Source organism: Hipposideros armiger, unplaced genomic scaffold (assembly GCF_001890085.2).
Source record: "Hipposideros armiger isolate ML-2016 unplaced genomic scaffold, ASM189008v1 scaffold_66, whole genome shotgun sequence".
Taxonomy (NCBI): domain Eukaryota; kingdom Metazoa; phylum Chordata; class Mammalia; order Chiroptera; family Hipposideridae; genus Hipposideros; species Hipposideros armiger.
Window position 1 is genome coordinate 3,633,245 of NW_017731416.1, and position 17,662 is coordinate 3,650,906.

The window sequence follows — 17,662 nt, forward strand, 5'->3', positions numbered from 1 at the left end:
GAAAATGCATCCTTGTAGTTGGTTTCGCTCCTTCCCTGTTTCCTCCCCGATCCTTTACTCCTGCTTCCTGGAATCTTGTTCCCAAACTACCTCAGTGCACAGAAGCACTGGTCTCAGGCTCTGCTTTTGGGGGAACCCAGGCTAAGACACTTGTGTAAGAAGGCTGGCTCAATCCACAGTCAATGAATAGGGTGAAGGTTTCTAGCACACAGGGTTTAAATCTTGGCCTTAGAGACTAATCACAAACCACTGGTAGAATTAGCTCAAGGTGGGCCGGACAGGTGGCTCAACTGGTTAAGCGTTAGCTTAAGAGCGTGAGCGCTGAGCAACAGGGCCACCGGTTTGATTCCCACATGGGCCAGTGACGCTGTGCCCGAGCTGAGCTGCCGCTGAGCTCCCAACAGGTGGCAGGATGGCTCAGCTGGTGAGAGCACGTGCTCCTAACACAAGACTGCCTGTTCAGTGGTGGGCTACGCCCGCCTACAACTAAGACTGAACTCAGCACCTTGAGCTGAGTTGCCACCCAGATGACTCAGTGGATAGAGCATGCGCTCTTAACAACAAGGCTGCTGGTTCGACTCCTGCATGGGATGGTGGCTACGCCCACCTGCAACTAAGACTGTAACACAGCACCTTCAGCTTAGAGGCCACGAGCTACCGACGGGCAGCCAGATGGCGACTGGCGCCCTCCACAACTAAGAGAGAAGAACAACTTGGCTGGTCCCTCTCCCCAATTCCCCAACACTGTTCCCCTCCCCCAATTCCCCAATTAAAAAAAAAAGAATTAGCCCAAGGTGACACAGAGAAGTCAGTTGGTGATGTGGCACAGCTCACCAAATTGTGGAAATAAAGATTGTTGCCAGTTGCTATTATTTAAAAAATCATTTTATTTATTGAAACATCTTCATTTCCAAGGCACTTCAGTAGCTTTCCCCCAAATATGGTTTTTTAACCAGGTGAAGCATATGCCTTAGGAGTACCGTGATAATGATCAGAAAGAGAAGACAATTACACTGAATACAAAATATCTCCCAATGTCACACGACTGAAGCGAGCAACTCTGAAAGGCTGTGAACATGATTTAACTTTCTTCTTTGTAAATTTTTTCCATGATCAGGCATCACAAAAAGAACACACACACAATGACATCAGTTTTGGCACTCGGAGAAGTGCTAGTGGCTAAGGCGGGTAAGGCCTCGCACAAATGGCAACTGCAGACCACTGCCAGATTGATTTTGGGTGGAAAAAAGAAAAAGACACACACCAGGAGGCCAAGGAACCAGACTTTCCTAAGTAGATTCTGAAGGGCAAATAACTTAAGGAGGAAAATACATAACAACAAATAAACAACAAACAAACAAAACACAGAATCCACATTATGGTTTTAAGAGAAGAGACAAGTTTGGTTGTCTTTCTTTCTCACTGACACACTTCCTTCCATACATCGAAACTGTAATAGCCGGGAGGTTTGAGTCACATGGCACGAAAGCAAGAATAGTGGGTTCTATTGTGTGTGTGCTATGGGCCTGGACAAGCTCAGCGCTTTGATCAGATGTAAACACGTCTCCCCAGTAGTCACACTGAGTGGTCCAAGTGCTCCTATGTCAGCACACCTGCACTCTGTACCTGCTTAGTCCCCTCCTGTTATTACCTTCTGGTTTCCCCAGACCTCGGCTCTCCTGCCCTGGGGAAGCCAACAATCCCAGTTACTACCCTTGGTAACTGAGATAGCGGAGAAATCAAACTCCCCATGAAATGATTGCTTTTCCTCTAAAGTGCACCATTAGAGGGAAAGAGGGAAAAGATTTTGGGGGTAGTAGTGGTGAGATTAGACCTCCAGTTTTACAGGGGTCTTTTTAGGCTGTCCAAAATTAAAATGTAAATTTAGCAGATGCCTCTCATATTCTTCCAAATCCCACTGGTTCTAGTGGATCATTAACTTCTCAGGAAGTGCGCAGTCCATCACTGTAGTAGTTAGGACTTCTCTAAAGTTGTCTGTCGGTGGTCACAGTGTCCCCCGAGGGAAGGTGGCGCTCTAGGACCATGCGCAGCCTCTGTGGCCAGGTGCCCACCCACGAGCAAGCCAGACACAAAGTCAACAGAATGAACAGCGAAGACCTTTGGCCCTGAAGGACTCAGTGTCTGCACCAGCTGTTTCGGACAAGACGCAGTCTTTCCCCTTCACTTTCTCACTCTCTGGAGGTTGCTAGAAGGCTGTACTTTTAAGGACCGTGGGGTTTTCTTCACCATCTTTTAACACCCTTGTGTGGTTTGGAGTTTGCCTGTACTTTATTCTATAAAAACGAGCAAAACAAATGTTAGTAACAAATCTTACAAAGACGTCTACCAGTCTTAAAGCAAACCCACCAAGCAAACCCAGAACTGAGGACATCTCGCTAAAGGGTAAAGAAGTCATACAACAGACTCTGAAAGTTTTCTCCTAGTCTCTGCACTACCCCAGAGCTGCTGGTGCTATGGAGATATACATGGTGACATGATGGTCTGAGCCAGACCAGAGGACAGGATGTAATCTCCTTGGCGTTTCTAACCCTCTGATGGCTAAACTAGGCTGAGGCGTTTGTGAGGGTTTGTGGGGCACTCTCTGTCAGGCCCAGGCCCAGTGCATCAACATTGTGAAGGAAGGAGGCATCCTTACCCTTTGACCCTTAGCATCTGGTCAATGGTGTCAGGGAGCGGGGTGCCGAAGCTCTCTGGGAGGAACAAGGTGAGGATGGCTGTTAGGATGGTCAGACTTCCCATGAGAATGTAGGGCAGGAAGCGGTCATAGGCACCTAGGGCAAAGCAGACAGAGCCCTAAGCCAGGGTACAGTTAGACCTGGTCTCCCTCCAACGCTCTGTGTTCCCAGGACTCTTCACAGGGGATCACCTGCCTTCTCAGCCTCAGCATGTCTCACAGTCTGAGCTGCTAGATTGGAGCTTGGCACCTAGACAGGTCTCAGAACCCAGAGTTGGCACCGACATGCCCACAGGTCCAGCAGTGCCCAAGGTGCAAGGGAGGGGAGGTGAGCCATGATTACTATTCCTATTTCCCAATTTTCCAAGGAACTCAAGGTACTAATCCAGGGACAGAAATAGCTCCTACACCTCCCCAGATGTGTCAAAACCCATCTGCCTACAGGCCAAACAAGGTGTTTCTGCTTATCTAATCTATGTAGCATGTGGACCACAAAGCATTCTGGGTACTCTCAAGGTGGGTGCCACCCCTCCCCCAAAAATATGCCAGTGAGGGATATACAGGGGAACAGCAGCTGCCATGAGAAAACTACTGTGTCACACGCTCCCAGTTACAGAAATTCTCAGTTCATCAGACCTCTTGAATAGACATCTTTGCCCTTCAAGTTCCTTTTAAACTCTGATTTCAAGAAGAGATTTCTCCGCTCGGGGACACTGGCTCCCTGGACCACCCGCATGCAGTTCCTGAGGACAGGGGAACTGTATTCTCTGATGGAAGGTCTGAAACAGCAGCAAGTCTCTCCTTTGCTTGTCCCTTTCTAGCTAGTTGATCGGTTGTCTCCCATGTCCAAGTCAGTGCCTCCCCCACCTCGCACCTGGACGACAACCTTCTCCAGGCACAGATCCAGCACGGGACGGATCCCATCTGCTGTGTGTGCTTGTTTTCCTGTTACCAAGCTATCTCTGGCACACATTAAAGCTCACCAGGGCCCTTACCCCATTACTCCTGCGGGGCTTCCTCCCACGGACCTACCGAGGTAAATGAAGTAGGGAGCCAGGATGCTGCCCAGGCGGGACGCCGTGGAGCTGACTCCCACGCCCATGTTTCTGACCACTGTGGGGTACAGCTCGGCTGTGTACACGTAGACCATGGAAAAGGCTGCAGTGACTCCAAACTTACCCACCATCACCAGGGCTGTAGCCAGATAATACAAGTCTGGAGAGGCAAAGAGAAGACAGTAGGAGAAGACACCAACCCAAGGTACACTGCTACCGAGAGTTCCGTGTGTGCGCGCACGCGCGCGTGTGTGTGTGTTGCCTGAAACAAATATACTTTCGCCCCTTTTGGGGATGTGTGTGTGTGGGAACAGTTTTTATAACTTCCTATTGGGATAAGGGGCAACAGCCCTCCAAGTTGATTACTGAGAGGACGGGGGGACCTGCAGTTTTGAGGACATGCTCGTCTCCTCAGCCTAGAGACCACCTGAGTGAGCCCCTCAATAGCTCAAACAAACCTGCTTTCCAGGCCAGAAGTCATTACAGACAGCCTGTCAGGGGTCGGCTGGCTCCCAGGGGCTCATGCTGCAGGGGCCGTGGAACTAACTGATGACTTGTGGATGAATGGGGAGCTCACTCTAACTCACGTCACTCTTTCGTTCTACTCAGACCTCAACCATTCACAGATCAGCAGACTCGCAGGAATGATCCTCTGATCTATCCTGCTCACTGTGTCAATGAGGAGATGCTGTAAGGGGCCTGTGAACCTCCACACACATTCCTGGGCTCCCTGCCATGCCACAGCAGGGGGGCTGTTCCTATGCAATGTTGCCCGCCTCAGGGGCCCACAATCTATCACCAGAGGCTCCCAAATCCATGGGTACACTGACAACTCTAGGTGCCATGATAAGGCCATGAGCTGTGCTATGAATTGTTAAAAAAGGCTTGCCTCCCCTACCTGTGGGATACAAGATAGTTTTAAGGAGAAAGTCCTGCTGATGGCCTGTGAGACCCACTCTGTGACCTGGCCCATCCCTTCTCCCTCTTCCTCCTCAAATACGCCAAGTAGGCTCGCTCCCTTTTCAGGGTCTGTGCCTTTGCTGCTTCTTCGACTTGAAATGTTCTGCTCTTATACTTTTTCATGGCTTTCTTTCTTCATCATTTCATCTCTGTTTCTGTACCCTCTTTAGGGATACTGCCGTGACCACGACGTACACCAGCTCTCCACAGTCCTTTGTTGTTATTATAACAGGTAACAGTCTTAACTATATTAAGCCTTTATTTACGAGTTTGTTGTCTGTTTTCTCAAATAGAGTGTGAGCTGCAGGAGGGCCTGGGCCTCCGCCCAAATTGTTTACTTCTGCATCATTGGCCCCAAGCGCAGTGCCCAGCCCACAGTAGGCACTCCCTAGCTATTTGTTGAATAAATAAATGACTAAGACAGGGCCAGGTTAAAAAGAAATGGGATGGCTCTCTTTTCTCCCCCATTTACTCTACAGAGAAAAACAAATGTGCACATACTAACTTGGGTAGAGAATGAATTTAACCACCAGCTCCGCCAGGTTGCTCTGCCCACTCCACCCACAGCCAGGCCATGAGGAGTGTCTGGTCCCAGGAGACAGTTTCTCTTGACTTTTGGGCCAAGAATGAAGATATGCAGGTGAGCTGTGACAGCATGATTTTATTCTATTAACTGGAGGAGACAGCCTAGTAGTAGAGACTGAATGACTCTGTGAAGACCCCAGACCGCAGACGCACATGGTCCCTACCTGGGGGGACCAGCTGCACGAACAGGAGGACACTGCCGCCCAGGAAGAGGGCGGTGGCCATGGAATATCGCCGGGGCAGGTACTGCAGAAGCAGCCAGGCCAACACGTACGCCGGGACTTCAACCACTGCCGAAAGGAAGCAGTTCACATAGACGTCCCCGTGCAAGTTAGGGGTATCAAGGGAGAGCCCGAAGTAGCCCACTGATATGGTCATCCTGAAACAGTGCAGAAGAAAGCTGGAGGAGCCGCATCCACATAGGCGCCTCCCAACCTGGACAACTTTTCAAATAGTTATTGCAGGAAAATCAACACTGTCTTTACTGGGCAGCAGGTTCAACCCTGAGTCTTCTTAGAATGAAAGATGACTTCCCCCAGTCCTTTGGGAAATAAGTGTCAACTTCGGGCCAGGACACTTTCAGGGTTTCCGGAACAACAAAAAGGCTTATATAACTCAGACTTACTTTGTTGGGAAAACAAATAAACAAACAAACCCACTCCAACCTGCCTTTCAGCTTTAAAAATCCTTAGCCGAAGCTCTCACAAAGCTTACTTCCCTACTCTCTGGACCTCCCCAACCCCAGCACTTGCAGGAGCAGCTGGAGAAGGCGTCAGACGGCAGACAGCAAGGGGAATAGGGTGGGATTCAAGGGATAAGATTAAAAAAAGAAGGAATGATTATCAGGTCAAACATTTGGAGCAAGAGCCCTAGCAGGCCCTCTGTGGTGACCAGCCAGGAAGAGGCTGGCCAGAGGCAGCTGACCCCAGTGCCACAGTGCTCATGGGGAGGAGAGGGAGCTCCCAATGGTGGGGCCACCACATCCTCTCTCATCTGCATGCCTCCCGGCCTGGTCCCTGTCCCCAGTGGGCATTCTCTCTGGCAAACCGGACCTATGTGGGTCAGACTGGACTCATCTGTAGGTTGAAAACCACAGCTGGTACAATCGGAGAAAGGGCACGTGCAGGAGCTCTGGGGAACCCACAGCAAGACAGCCTGCGTGAACCACAGGATGGTGACTCATTGGAGGCTGGCACGTCTGTGGTGCAGACTGAATGCTGGCCCTGTCTGAGGCCAGCTCCTGGGTGGGACACTGCCTTGAGGGATCCTGGGCCATTTCTCGGAAATGGGTGACTCATCATAATCCCCAGGGAGCAAAATGGCTGGCTGCTCCAAGGCTGGCTGACTAGCACCAGGGACTCTGCAACAAAGCCCACCTTCCTCACCCAGCAGGCTCAGGCAGCGGCCTAGAATCCTGAGGGTCTGGCCACTGAGCAAGCGCTCTCCAGGCACTCGATGTGTTCCCTCTCTCTGGTCACTCAGATCCCCTCTTGGCAAAGTTGGTGAAATGCTTCATTAGAAGGAATCTGATGAGGACACCTAGGCCATGGCACTATCTCCAAACATCTCAGAGTTGGGGGGAATCCTGCTTCCACATTTCCAGAAAGTACTTAGCAGCCTCTGTAACTGAAAGAACACGATGTCTTCACTTATAGACTTCTTGAGGGCCTCACCTGTCTTCCTCAGTCATTGTCTGAGGCACAAGGGACCGAAACAACTAAACTAGGACCCAGAGTGAGCAAGGATTCGCCTCAGAACCTGGAGGGATCCCCAAAGATCCCTTATTTCCCAAAAAAGCCTGCACAGCGGTTTTCATTCTCCTTTTCTGAGATTCCGTCAAATTAAGAATCGTGACATGATCATTTCTTTGAGCGCAAGGCACATCTCTTGCCTTTTCTGATGACACAGGCTTTCAGCTTTGGTCTGAGACATATCTGCCAATGAGAGGCATGACAGCCACTGCCAAAGGCTTTGTCTGGAAGACCCGGCAGGTCTCAGTTACGCACCACAGAATTATGGACATGACGGTGACCATCCGGATGTTGCGGCTTCGGAGCAGATCCAGAATGCTGTGCGACTGCTGCTTCTGGGACCTCAGGTCTTGCAGCTGCAGGAACGATATGATAAGGGTATAGGAGGGAGAGAAGGTTGGAGACTCAGAGATCCAATGACATACCTGGAACCCTGGCATCTTAGCTTTCTATGTCTGTGAGTTGGGGAGTTTTGTTTTTCTTGAAAAGAAGAATAAGTGTAGTGACTGTATCTTGGCCAGTGGAAGGCTTCTCCAGGCCTTGCCAGTAACAAATTAGTGGATAAAAATGAGGAGGAAGAGTAGGTGACCAGTCCCTCAGGGGACGCAGCCAAGGAGGAGGCACCACCCCCAGCCTCCATCAGTGGCCACATTCCAGGGAGGCCTCTGAGAATTCCTTCCCAAGGCTGGATCTCTGCCCTCTGGGTCAGAGAGAGAAACTGGCCATGTCATTTATTGATCTGATATTTTAAAACAGTTAACGTTTCCAGTCTTCATACCATGTAGTTACTGGTCTACTTCCAAAACCAAAAAAATTTCAAATAGAAAAACAGGAAAATTGACCTCAGCTTCACCCAAAGTAACTTCCTATGAAAGTCAGCACAGGCAAGGTCATTAATAAACCACACGTCTAAACACACTGATGTTGCTTTCTTAAGCAAACCCAGCTTTGGAGCTTGTTTTTCCCCGAGTTAGCAGTTCAACAAAAGGTCAACTTTTGACTTAATGGATCCCCTGAAATAGCCTCATTTCCTCATGGGTGCCAGTGGGACTTATGGGTTCGCCCAGATTGACCCCTCACTGAAAAGCCACCAAAGCTGCCTCACTTGAAAGCCGTCTCTGCCACCTACTCCTGCCCTGACCTTTGTACATCAGAGCCCTTTCCAATCCGTGCTGAGTGGTTGCTCATCACTTAACTGTGCGGCTGGCAGGGCTGGCGGCGGCTAGTGGCTTCTCTGGGGCCTATAATAACTGGTCTCTTTCCCAAGCCACAGGTCTGCATCTTGAGTCCAGAGTGTCTCTAACGTGCCTTCTACGCACACTTCAGCAGGACTGCTGGTAGCTGTTCTCACAGCCAGTTCCCTGTCTTCCTGTCAGGCCAGACACACATCCCACAACCCTATCAGCAACTGAAATGTCCAACCTCTTTTGTAGTCATAGACTGAAAAGAACTGCCTGCTGCCGAGAGGGTGGAAGGAGAGAGAACAAGAAGAAGCAAGACCCAGGAATGAGGCAGAGCCAGGAAACCACTCATGGCGAGAGTATAGGGTCTGCAGGGCGGGGTGGGGGTGGGGCAAAGGGTGCAGATATCAAAAGAGGACCTGGCTTTAAGATCACGAAACAAACAACTAACCACAGGTGGGCAGAGAGAGAATGAACATAACTAACTCCAAATTTATTTTTGCTTCATGTTTTATGTACTGCATTATTTTTTTACAATGAGAAACTACGTAAGATATAAAAAACAATGACTTCCCAAAATGCCAACTTCATGAAAGGCCTATTACTCATAGATTAGTTATTATTAAAAGTATGGTTAGACTATAGATTATGTAGAAAAGAAGTATATCAAGTATGAACACTTAAAACCCATGGGAAAAGTGAAGAAACTGAGGCAACTGGAACCTTCTCCTCAGCTTCTGAAATTTAACAGGGCCTGTCTTGGCGGCAGCTGGGGCTCAGTCAGGGAGAAGTCTGGGCTCCTGTGTGAAGGGAGAGCTTCTGGCCTTGGTACTGCTTCCCTCAAATCATGGTCACTGAGACCCTCCCACCAGCTCCCATGTAGTGCTTACCTCACTTGGTTCAAAGATGGTTGAGGGTGCAACAATCCCATTGATTCTGGCAGCTTTGTGGATGATCACCTCTGCCTCTTTAAATCGTCCCTGAGAGATAAGCCATCGGGGGGACTCAGGGATGAACCTGTAGTATGAGGGGCAATCATGAGGTCTTCCTGCCCAGCAGTCAAGGTGGAGCGTAAGTAGAGGTGGAATACGGGGTTACAGACCAAGCTAGGTTTGGGGAATGTTCGATGTTTCCAAGACACAAGCAAAGAGATGGTGCATACCACAACGAGTAATGACCTGAAGGGTGAGCTTTTGAGTACACTGGAGTGCACAAAATTTGGAGGGGCTGGCCCATGAGGGGACTCCTCCATTGGCTGGCCGCTTCCATTTTTGAAGAGCAGTAGTGCCACCTGCTGGGCACTAAGGAGACAGTGCAAGATGGGCTCCTGAAGCCTGGCTTCTGCTGTGGGCTCAGTCTAGACCCTTGCCAGGCCGTACTCCCCTGCTTGTCCCTGGCACCCACAGAAGCTTCTGCACTGGTCTCAGCCTCTAGTTTTTCCTCATCCCCCAACAATTCATCCAATTGACTTGTCGGACTATCTATGCTTATGAAGGCGCCGAGGTGCTTTGAGACTTTGTGGGTCATCTTTTCTACCTCACCAGGAAGCCCCTGCCCTTCAGTCATGACCAGGACCCATGCTGTGCTCTGAATCCTCTCCCACTACGCTCTGAAATGTTCTCAGCAACACATGGGGGGCATGCTCTCACTATCCCCGCCTGCAAGGGGCGATCCCGCGTCAAACCTTCTGCTGTGCTCCCTCTCCTGGTGTGGGATGGCCTCCTGTCTCCTGTGCAACTCCTTGGTCTTGGAGACTCAGGTGGAGCCTAGCCTCCTCCGTTGCTGCTACCCTGAGGACTCTCGCTTGCACTGTTCTCCCTCTTCTCCCACTGCCTGTGGCATGAGGCCTTGGCAACACACAGCCAGACGCAGGGCCTACACTGTCTCATCCTGTGGTCTGATAACTTCCTGGAGGTCATGCAGGACCCCATGATCTCGCAGCTACTGTTTCTGCCTCTCCCTGGACTCCAATCTACCCAGCCCAGGGCTGAGAACAAGTCTGTTGCTCTCTTGGGATTTTGTTTGGTTCTGGCTTTTCTGAGTGTGGAGAAAACATTCTGAAACAACTTATAAATATTTATACTTCCGGTCTCTGGGAGCCCAAACAAGGATTTGTGGGTTGCTGCTGCCCCCTAATGAAGGCCCGGCAGAAGACATCCTGTCGGTGGCCACACTCACCACCAGAGCGCAGCGCACAGCACCCCGGGCACCGTCAGCGCCAGAAGCAGCTTCCGCCAGTCTCTGATGAAGTAAGCAAACAGTGGCAGCAGCATGTAGCCTACTGCATAAAATATGCACACTCCTAACGTAGAGAATATAATACGCACCGACTTGCCAAGAATTTCTGTTCCTGTTCAAAACAAGGGAGGAGTATTAGCATTTTAATTTAGGTTATTTCCTTATTAATCTTCTCTTGTATAATTTTCAACATAAAGACACAGAAGCAGCTAGAATGATTTCCTAAGTTTCCAAGCCCTAGGGAGCGATGGGATTCTGAACCCAGCGACAGTTCTCTCATGAAAATTTCATCACTTCCCAAAGCCATTTGCTAAAGATGCCATATTAGGCCTCAAAATTTAATCCTCACACGAGGGGGAATTCATTAAAGGGGAAGTCATTACTAAGGCTGTACATGCTGACTGTTAACCTTTAAGGAAAAAAATATATGTTAAATGTGAAAAGAAAGAAGTAATCTTTTCAACAACACAACCCAAGGAAGCCGAAGACCAATAAGCTAGAGTACACTGGAGTGCACAAAATTTGGAGGGGCTGGCCCATGATGTGACTCCTCCATTGGCTGGCTAGAGTTAGATTCCTCCAGTGAGACTGGCAACTTTGCAGTGAGAACAGGCCAAAGTCCTGCAGTGTGAACTCTGAATTCCAACCCCAAAGGTCACATGACCAAAGTCCATTCCTATCAATTCATTCTTGCCAGTCAACTTCACCGGCCACAATGTTTCTCAGAAGAGGCAGTTTTCTTCCCTGGCACTCCTGCCAATCTTGGCCCTTGTTCTTCATATCATCCTTCCCTCTTTCCTTAGCTACCTCAGCCCTCGACAATAGCAGCCCCGTTTTTGATGGATGATCTTGGGTGAGTTCTAGTACAATGGCCATGAAGTACTAATGAGACCCAGGTGCCACATCTCAGAGGCCAGAAAAGAACTGGAATGCAGCAGTCAGGCTATGGTGCTGCTGGGGACCCAAGGTTGGGCACTTGGTGGACTCAGTTTCCCCGCCTACAAATTGGGTTCTCCAAGAAGCCTTGGTCAGTGTTGCTAGAGACCACATCCCCTTGAGGGGTTTCAGAGCTGTCTCCAGAAAGTGGGTGGAGAGAGGATGGTGAAACACAGCATCAAGTACTCAACTCCAACTTGATGGCCATACCCAAGACAAATGCTGCCACATAGTTGGAGATCTGGCCCATGCCTACAAGGATAAACAGCACGGTGAACATCTCGAAGTTCTTGGAGAAGATCTGCAGGAAGCTGAAGCCTGTCTGCATGCCCATGGTCACAAACAGCACGTTCTTCCGACCAAACCTGGGAAGGAAAGGGGAGTGACAGAAGCAGCTGGGAGAAGGCGGCAGGGATGGGCTCCACCAAGAGGGGCTTCCCCCAGAGCCATTCAGGGAGGGGTCACAGATGGTGCTGGCAGGGCACCTGGTGCAGGGACAGTCCCAGTCTCCCAGTCCCTATGCTGTTACCCCCGCAACCCCACTCCTCAGGACCAATGTGTAGCCTGGGCACAAGAGTTGCCGAAAAGGCAGTTCCACAATTATGATGGTGACTACAAAGGATTGTGACACATTTATTATGTGTAAATTTATATATTCATAATGGTTTATGTTGGAGAGTGATGGAGAAACAATTCATTATAAATGAAATCTGGTAAATAAAGGGAAAGAAACACTTGTCCTGACTTTCCTATGTAAACGATGTGAACAGTAACCAATCATAGACGAAGGGAAGTATCATTTTATAAAAGTATGCCAACTATGTAATGAAAAATAAGTGATCAAATTAGAATATCACCATTTTACAACCCCCAATGAATGAACAGATAGATATGGGCATTGTATTTCTATGACTGTTAACATCATGAAAAGAGACAATTGAACATTGCCTTAATGAATTCTATAGTCTTCTCAAAGGGACTGAACCTGGATCTGATCATGTCTCTAGATCCAGCTGCCAATTTGCAAGAAATGCAGAGAAAAGAGGAATATGCTGTACTGCACCATGAGTATGCAATCAGCCAACTGGGAAATTCTACAAGTGGAACAGTCCAGCGTTCTTCAAAAATATCAACTGTAAGGCAAAGGGAGGGATGGAGGGATTAAGTAGATGAAAAGACATATCAAATTTGTTTTAAGTGGGCAAGATAAACTTGTGTTTAAGGATGCACATTTGGATGATTAAACTACAAAACACCCACAAGGAAGTAATTATTATAAAAGTCAGGCTAGTGGTTACTCATGTGGGAAGGATACATGGAGCTTCTTGGTGGCCAGCGAAGTTCTATTTCTTGACTTGGTGGTAGTTATGAGGTTATGTCCCTGGAATAATTCATCAAGCCACACATTTGTTCTGTGTGGTTTTCTGTATTTGTGTTCATTTTTAAATGTTAAAAATGTCGGTTTCTTTTTGGTTTGTTTGGTTTTAAAGACAGTGCCACAGACAGGTTAACCTCATTCATCCAAGCCATCAGATTCAGTCTGAATCAGCCCAGAGCAGGCTGACACCCCTTTTCAATCAGTGAATGTTCGTTTGAACATCTGTTATATACTAGCCACTAGGGGTATATAGCTGAGTAAAAAAAGACGCTGCTTCTGCCCTCAAGGACCTTATAGTCTATAAGCGGTGAGACAGGCGGTAACCACATTTTAGTCAAACAACCACACTGCTGAATATACAGTTACACACTGAGACAGCACTGAAGGATCACCACGCAGGTCCCTAAGGGACATAATGAGGGAACCTGCCCCAGACTGGGGACACGGGCATTCAAGGAGGGCCTCCCTGATGATGGGACACTGAGATGAGGCCCAAAAGAAAAGCAGTTGTTGACAAGGGGAAGTAGCGATAGGGACCAAGTTTTCAACAATATTCACAAGATAGTGGGGAGACCAACATTAATCACAAGAGGCCAATTTCTGATAGGTGCTATAAAGGAAAGGCACAAGGGACAAGGGTAATGTAAACCAGGGACCCTGAGTTAGCCTGCATGGTCATAGGAGGCCACAAGGGCGGGGTGGGGAATGCTTCAGAGTGAGAAGAGCACACACACCTGTGGCTGGAAGGGCATGAGGGACGTGAGGGGACAGCATGGCTGGTGTCAGCTAGTCACTAGAAGACTGCAGAGGTGGGCAGGAGTCATACTGCGCAGGGTCTTGCGGCCATGTTCATGAGTTCGGTGCTTCTACTCACTGCAATGTTTTATTTTTTTTCTTTTTGGGTGCTACTGGCATCTAGCAGGTAGAGGCCAGAGATATTCTAGACATCCTAAAATGCCCAGGATAGCCCCCACAACAAAGAATTCTCTGGCTCAGATGTCAATAGGGTCAAGGTTGGGAAATCCTGGTCTAAAAGGAGCCTCCGAAGGGCCGGCTGAGTGGCTCAGTTGGTTAAGAGCTCGCTCAAGAGTTTGAGCTCTGAGCAACAGTGGTTCGAGTCAGCCCGAGCTGAGCAGCCGCGGAGCTGCCAACAGGTGGCGGGATGGCTCAGCTAAAAAAATAAATAAATAAAAAAAAAATAAAAGGAGCCTCCGACTCTCCCTGCATTTTCTTGTTACAGAGCACCTGACATACCATCCAAGGGAGGTCCCTTACTGCAGGCAGATGGCTGTAACCTCTATCCCTGCCTTCCCTGCCTAAGGGCTCCCTGGGATGGTGGGAGAGAAAAAGACCCAGGGAATCCTTACATAGCACCAGTCCTTGGCAGGCTGGGGTTGGGCCTAGAAACACTCACTTTTAAAGTCCGTCAACAAAACGTCAAACGCACACATGCCTACAAAACTAGGAAATATCAGTCTACTTCTTCCCAGGGTTGTGCCTCTTGTAACTCATGCACTTAAAGGTATTAATAACTCAATAATGTCAGATAAAAGGCTTTGACAATCCAGGATTACTTTATTGATCTTGAATTTCAGCCTTATTTATATGCCAGAAAGAAGGTTAAACCTTTGTCCTATATAAAAAGTTACTGTTGGCATACTAGACAATTAAGGGCATGAATCTACTGCTCTTAGGTAAGTTGTTTGGCTTGGGTTTTTGAGCTGGCTTACTTAGATATAATGAGATGAGAAACTGTTCATCCCACAGAGCCCTGGGCCTCCTGTGTGGGTGCAGACAAGCTTGAGGGGTGGCCCTGGGAGCTGAAGGCAGGGAACACAACCAGAACAGACACACTTTCAGCTATTTCATTTATTGAACTCAAATGATCCTACTTAAAAGTAGCAGTTTGCTGACAAATTTTTTTTTTAAGTTTTGAAAAACACTGTACTAGCCCTTCTTAAGACTAAGGTGGTCCTTAACATACTCATTAAATTTCTTTCTGTAGCCTTAGGAGCAGATCTTTTGGAACTTAAACACTTCCCTCAGGTAATTACGTGTTACAGTAATCGGGTTCGCAGGCTAGCCCACAAAGACCTACCTAACCCATGACACAGTTGACCCAGAAAAATGCACTGAGTTTCAGCTCTGCACTTGGGGTAACTCCTTGTTTTTCACATCAAAGTAATTCCTGAGTCTCGGCTGTCACTCAACCCTGAGAGAGGGGATTTCCCACCATCCCACTTGGAGGGCCCCTAAGCTCTGTCCTGGGCAACCCCTCTTCTCACTGTACACTCTTCCCAGGCAATCTCATCCATGTTTGGGGCTGTGATGAGGGGTCTATGAGCTGACAATTCCCAGGCATGTTTCTCTAGCCCAAACCTCTCATGGAGCACTGTATCCATACTATTCAACTGCATATTGAATTCCTCCACTTAGGAGTCTCCTAGTCACCCCAAATTCAGTATGTTCAAATTGAACTCACTGTCTTCTATAAACCTGGTCCTCTTCCAGAGTTCTTTGTCATAGAGAACGGTATCATCACCTAACGGTTGTGCAGGTCACAAACCTTCCTCACCGCCCCCCCCCCATCTACCCCATAGCCAAGTCCTGTTGGTTTGGCCTCCTACCACTCCTCTCCATTTCTACCACACCCAGCCTAGTCCAAGTCACCACCATATCCTGCATAAATTACTGTGATAACCTCTTAATTGGTCTCTCCACAACCCCTCTTCTTCCTTTCGATCCTTTCTCCACAAAATTATCAAATAATCTTTTAAAAAATGCAAACCTGGGCCGGCTGAGTGGCTCAGTTGATTAAGAGCTTGCTCAAGAGTGCGAGCTCTGAGCAACAGCGGTTCAATTCCCAGCCAGAGGTGAGTTGCCGCTGAGCTGCCAACAGGTGGCAGGATGGCTCAGCTAAAAATAATAATAATAATAAAATAAATAAATAAATAAAATAAAATAAAAATGCAAACCTGATTATGCCACGCTCCGGCTTTAAAAAACTCTCAGTGGCTCCCCACTGCTCTGTGACTAAAGCCCAAACTCCTGTCATCTGCTAAGCCACCTGCTCTTCTGCTTGGGCCTCTGCCTGCCTCACTGCTTCATCTCTATACCAACTCTCCACATCTGCACCACAGAGGACTTTGTTCTAGCTCCTAACGCGTGCTATGCCTCTTCTTGAGTCTAGGCTTAGGTACATGCTGCTCTCTGCGCCCAGAATGCTCTTTCCTCTCCCCACCCCCTTAGCTGGCTCATTTCTCCTCACCTTTCAACTCCCAGCATATGCTTCATCTTCTCAGGGCGGCCTCTCCTGGCCCCCTCGGTCAGAGCCTCTCTTAGCATCCTGCACTTCTCTGCTTCACCAAGGATAGCAAATGCTTTTAATACCTTCTGCCCTGCTTGAAGGCACGTTCTAGAAGAGCAGGGCCCTAGAACAGTAGTAGTTCACACAAAACAGAGGATCGAGACTCTCTGGGACTAAAGCCTAGCTCTGCCACTTACAGGCTGTGTGACTCTGGGCAAGTCATGTAACTCCTCTGGGTTTCATTTTCCCAATCTGTAAAATGAGAATACTAATACTTCCTACTTCATAGGGTTATGAAAATTAACTTATTATTATTTAATTTGTACAGTGCTTATAAGAGTATCTGGCACATATTAGGTGGTATGTGTTTGTTAAATCAATATCAGTAATCGGCTGATGCCTGCTGCTAGATTAAGGATCTGGGGAAGCATAGGCCTTCCCCCAAGGGGCAAGTGTCTTAGCCTCCTCCAGAACTGCCAATCGTGGTCATGGACTACTGGACTCTTAATGCTCACTGGTGATTGTAGGAGTTTGTCACTTTTTTAAATTGCTAAATGACATTCTAGAAAAGACAAATCTAGTGAGAAATGTACTTCTCAGGTAAGGACAATAATCCATAGATGTAAACATGGCAAAACATCACCTGAGTCTGTGCTACAGGATAAAATGGCTTTGTTCTTAAGGTAGGATGACAGTCTCATCCTGAACTTCTCTTAGAGACCCCAACCAGCTGGGACAATGCAGGGACTCCTCTCTAGTGGGTGACACAGTGTGGCCAAGGACCTTGCTGAAGGCCATTCCTCTCCCCAGAGACTTCTCTGACAGACCCCAAAGCCTGGGGGTAGGGAGATAGAATATAGCAGACCCCTCTGAGAACTTCACAGAAACTAAGGACCTTTCGCAGAAAAATGTTCACATAATCTAAAATTTTGCATATAATTTGCATAGGGAGTACGCGTGAACTCCCAAAGTCATGAATGGACCTTGAGTTAAGAGCCTGCTTATGGGTCAAAACAGCACATTGTGAAGTAAATGCTTGTTGTGAAGTAAATACCATAACCACAGGCCTCGTCGCTAAGGGGCATCAGCCCTGTGGACACAAGAGTTCTGCTCATCATGCCACTACTGGCCAGTGAGAATTCCTCTCACCTTGCAGAGGCAGCAACAGCTTTGGGAATACAGAGGCGGCCCTCCATGGGGTGCCTTAAGATCTGCAATACAGTTTAGGAGCACGTGTGTGGTGTCCTTTTCTCCCATGCTCGGCGACATGAAAGAGTCAAGCTCACCTTGGGAAAGCCAGCCAGGCTGGTGCAGAAGTGAATCCTGACAAATTTCCTGGTTAAATCCAATTGATCCAGCACGGATACACTCAGTTCAGCAAGAATTACAGAGAGGAGGCTGCTGGCTCTCTTTACTTGGTGTGGAGTCTGTAGATGAGGCTTCCCCTTCTTTTAAAACGCAAAGCCCTGGGCCGGCCGACTGGCGCGTTGGTTAAGAGCTGGCTTGGGATGCCAGAGGGCCCCGGTTCGGATCCCACACATGAGGGCCAGTGACACTGCCCTCTACAGCTAAGATG

At 48.4% G+C, this 17,662-nt stretch overlaps 1 protein-coding gene across 1 annotated transcript in view; it reads right to left on the minus strand.

The window, feature by feature from the left end:
- Positions 1–867: 867 nt before the first annotated feature.
- The window catches only part of SLC22A5 (solute carrier family 22 member 5), a 33,361-nt gene continuing 16,566 nt past the window's right edge, over positions 868–17,662 (minus strand). Inside the window, exons 3-10 of the mRNA XM_019642197.1 lie at positions 11,612–11,766; positions 10,406–10,577; positions 9,118–9,244; positions 7,302–7,402; positions 5,460–5,674; positions 3,728–3,910; positions 2,657–2,792; positions 868–2,294 (exon numbers count right to left, since the gene is read on the minus strand). Coding sequence (XP_019497742.1) covers positions 2,207–2,294; positions 2,657–2,792; positions 3,728–3,910; positions 5,460–5,674; positions 7,302–7,402; positions 9,118–9,244; positions 10,406–10,577; positions 11,612–11,766 — 1,177 coding nt within the window. The 3' untranslated portion in view covers positions 868–2,206. The remainder of the gene's footprint in view (positions 2,295–2,656; positions 2,793–3,727; positions 3,911–5,459; positions 5,675–7,301; positions 7,403–9,117; positions 9,245–10,405; positions 10,578–11,611; positions 11,767–17,662) is intronic.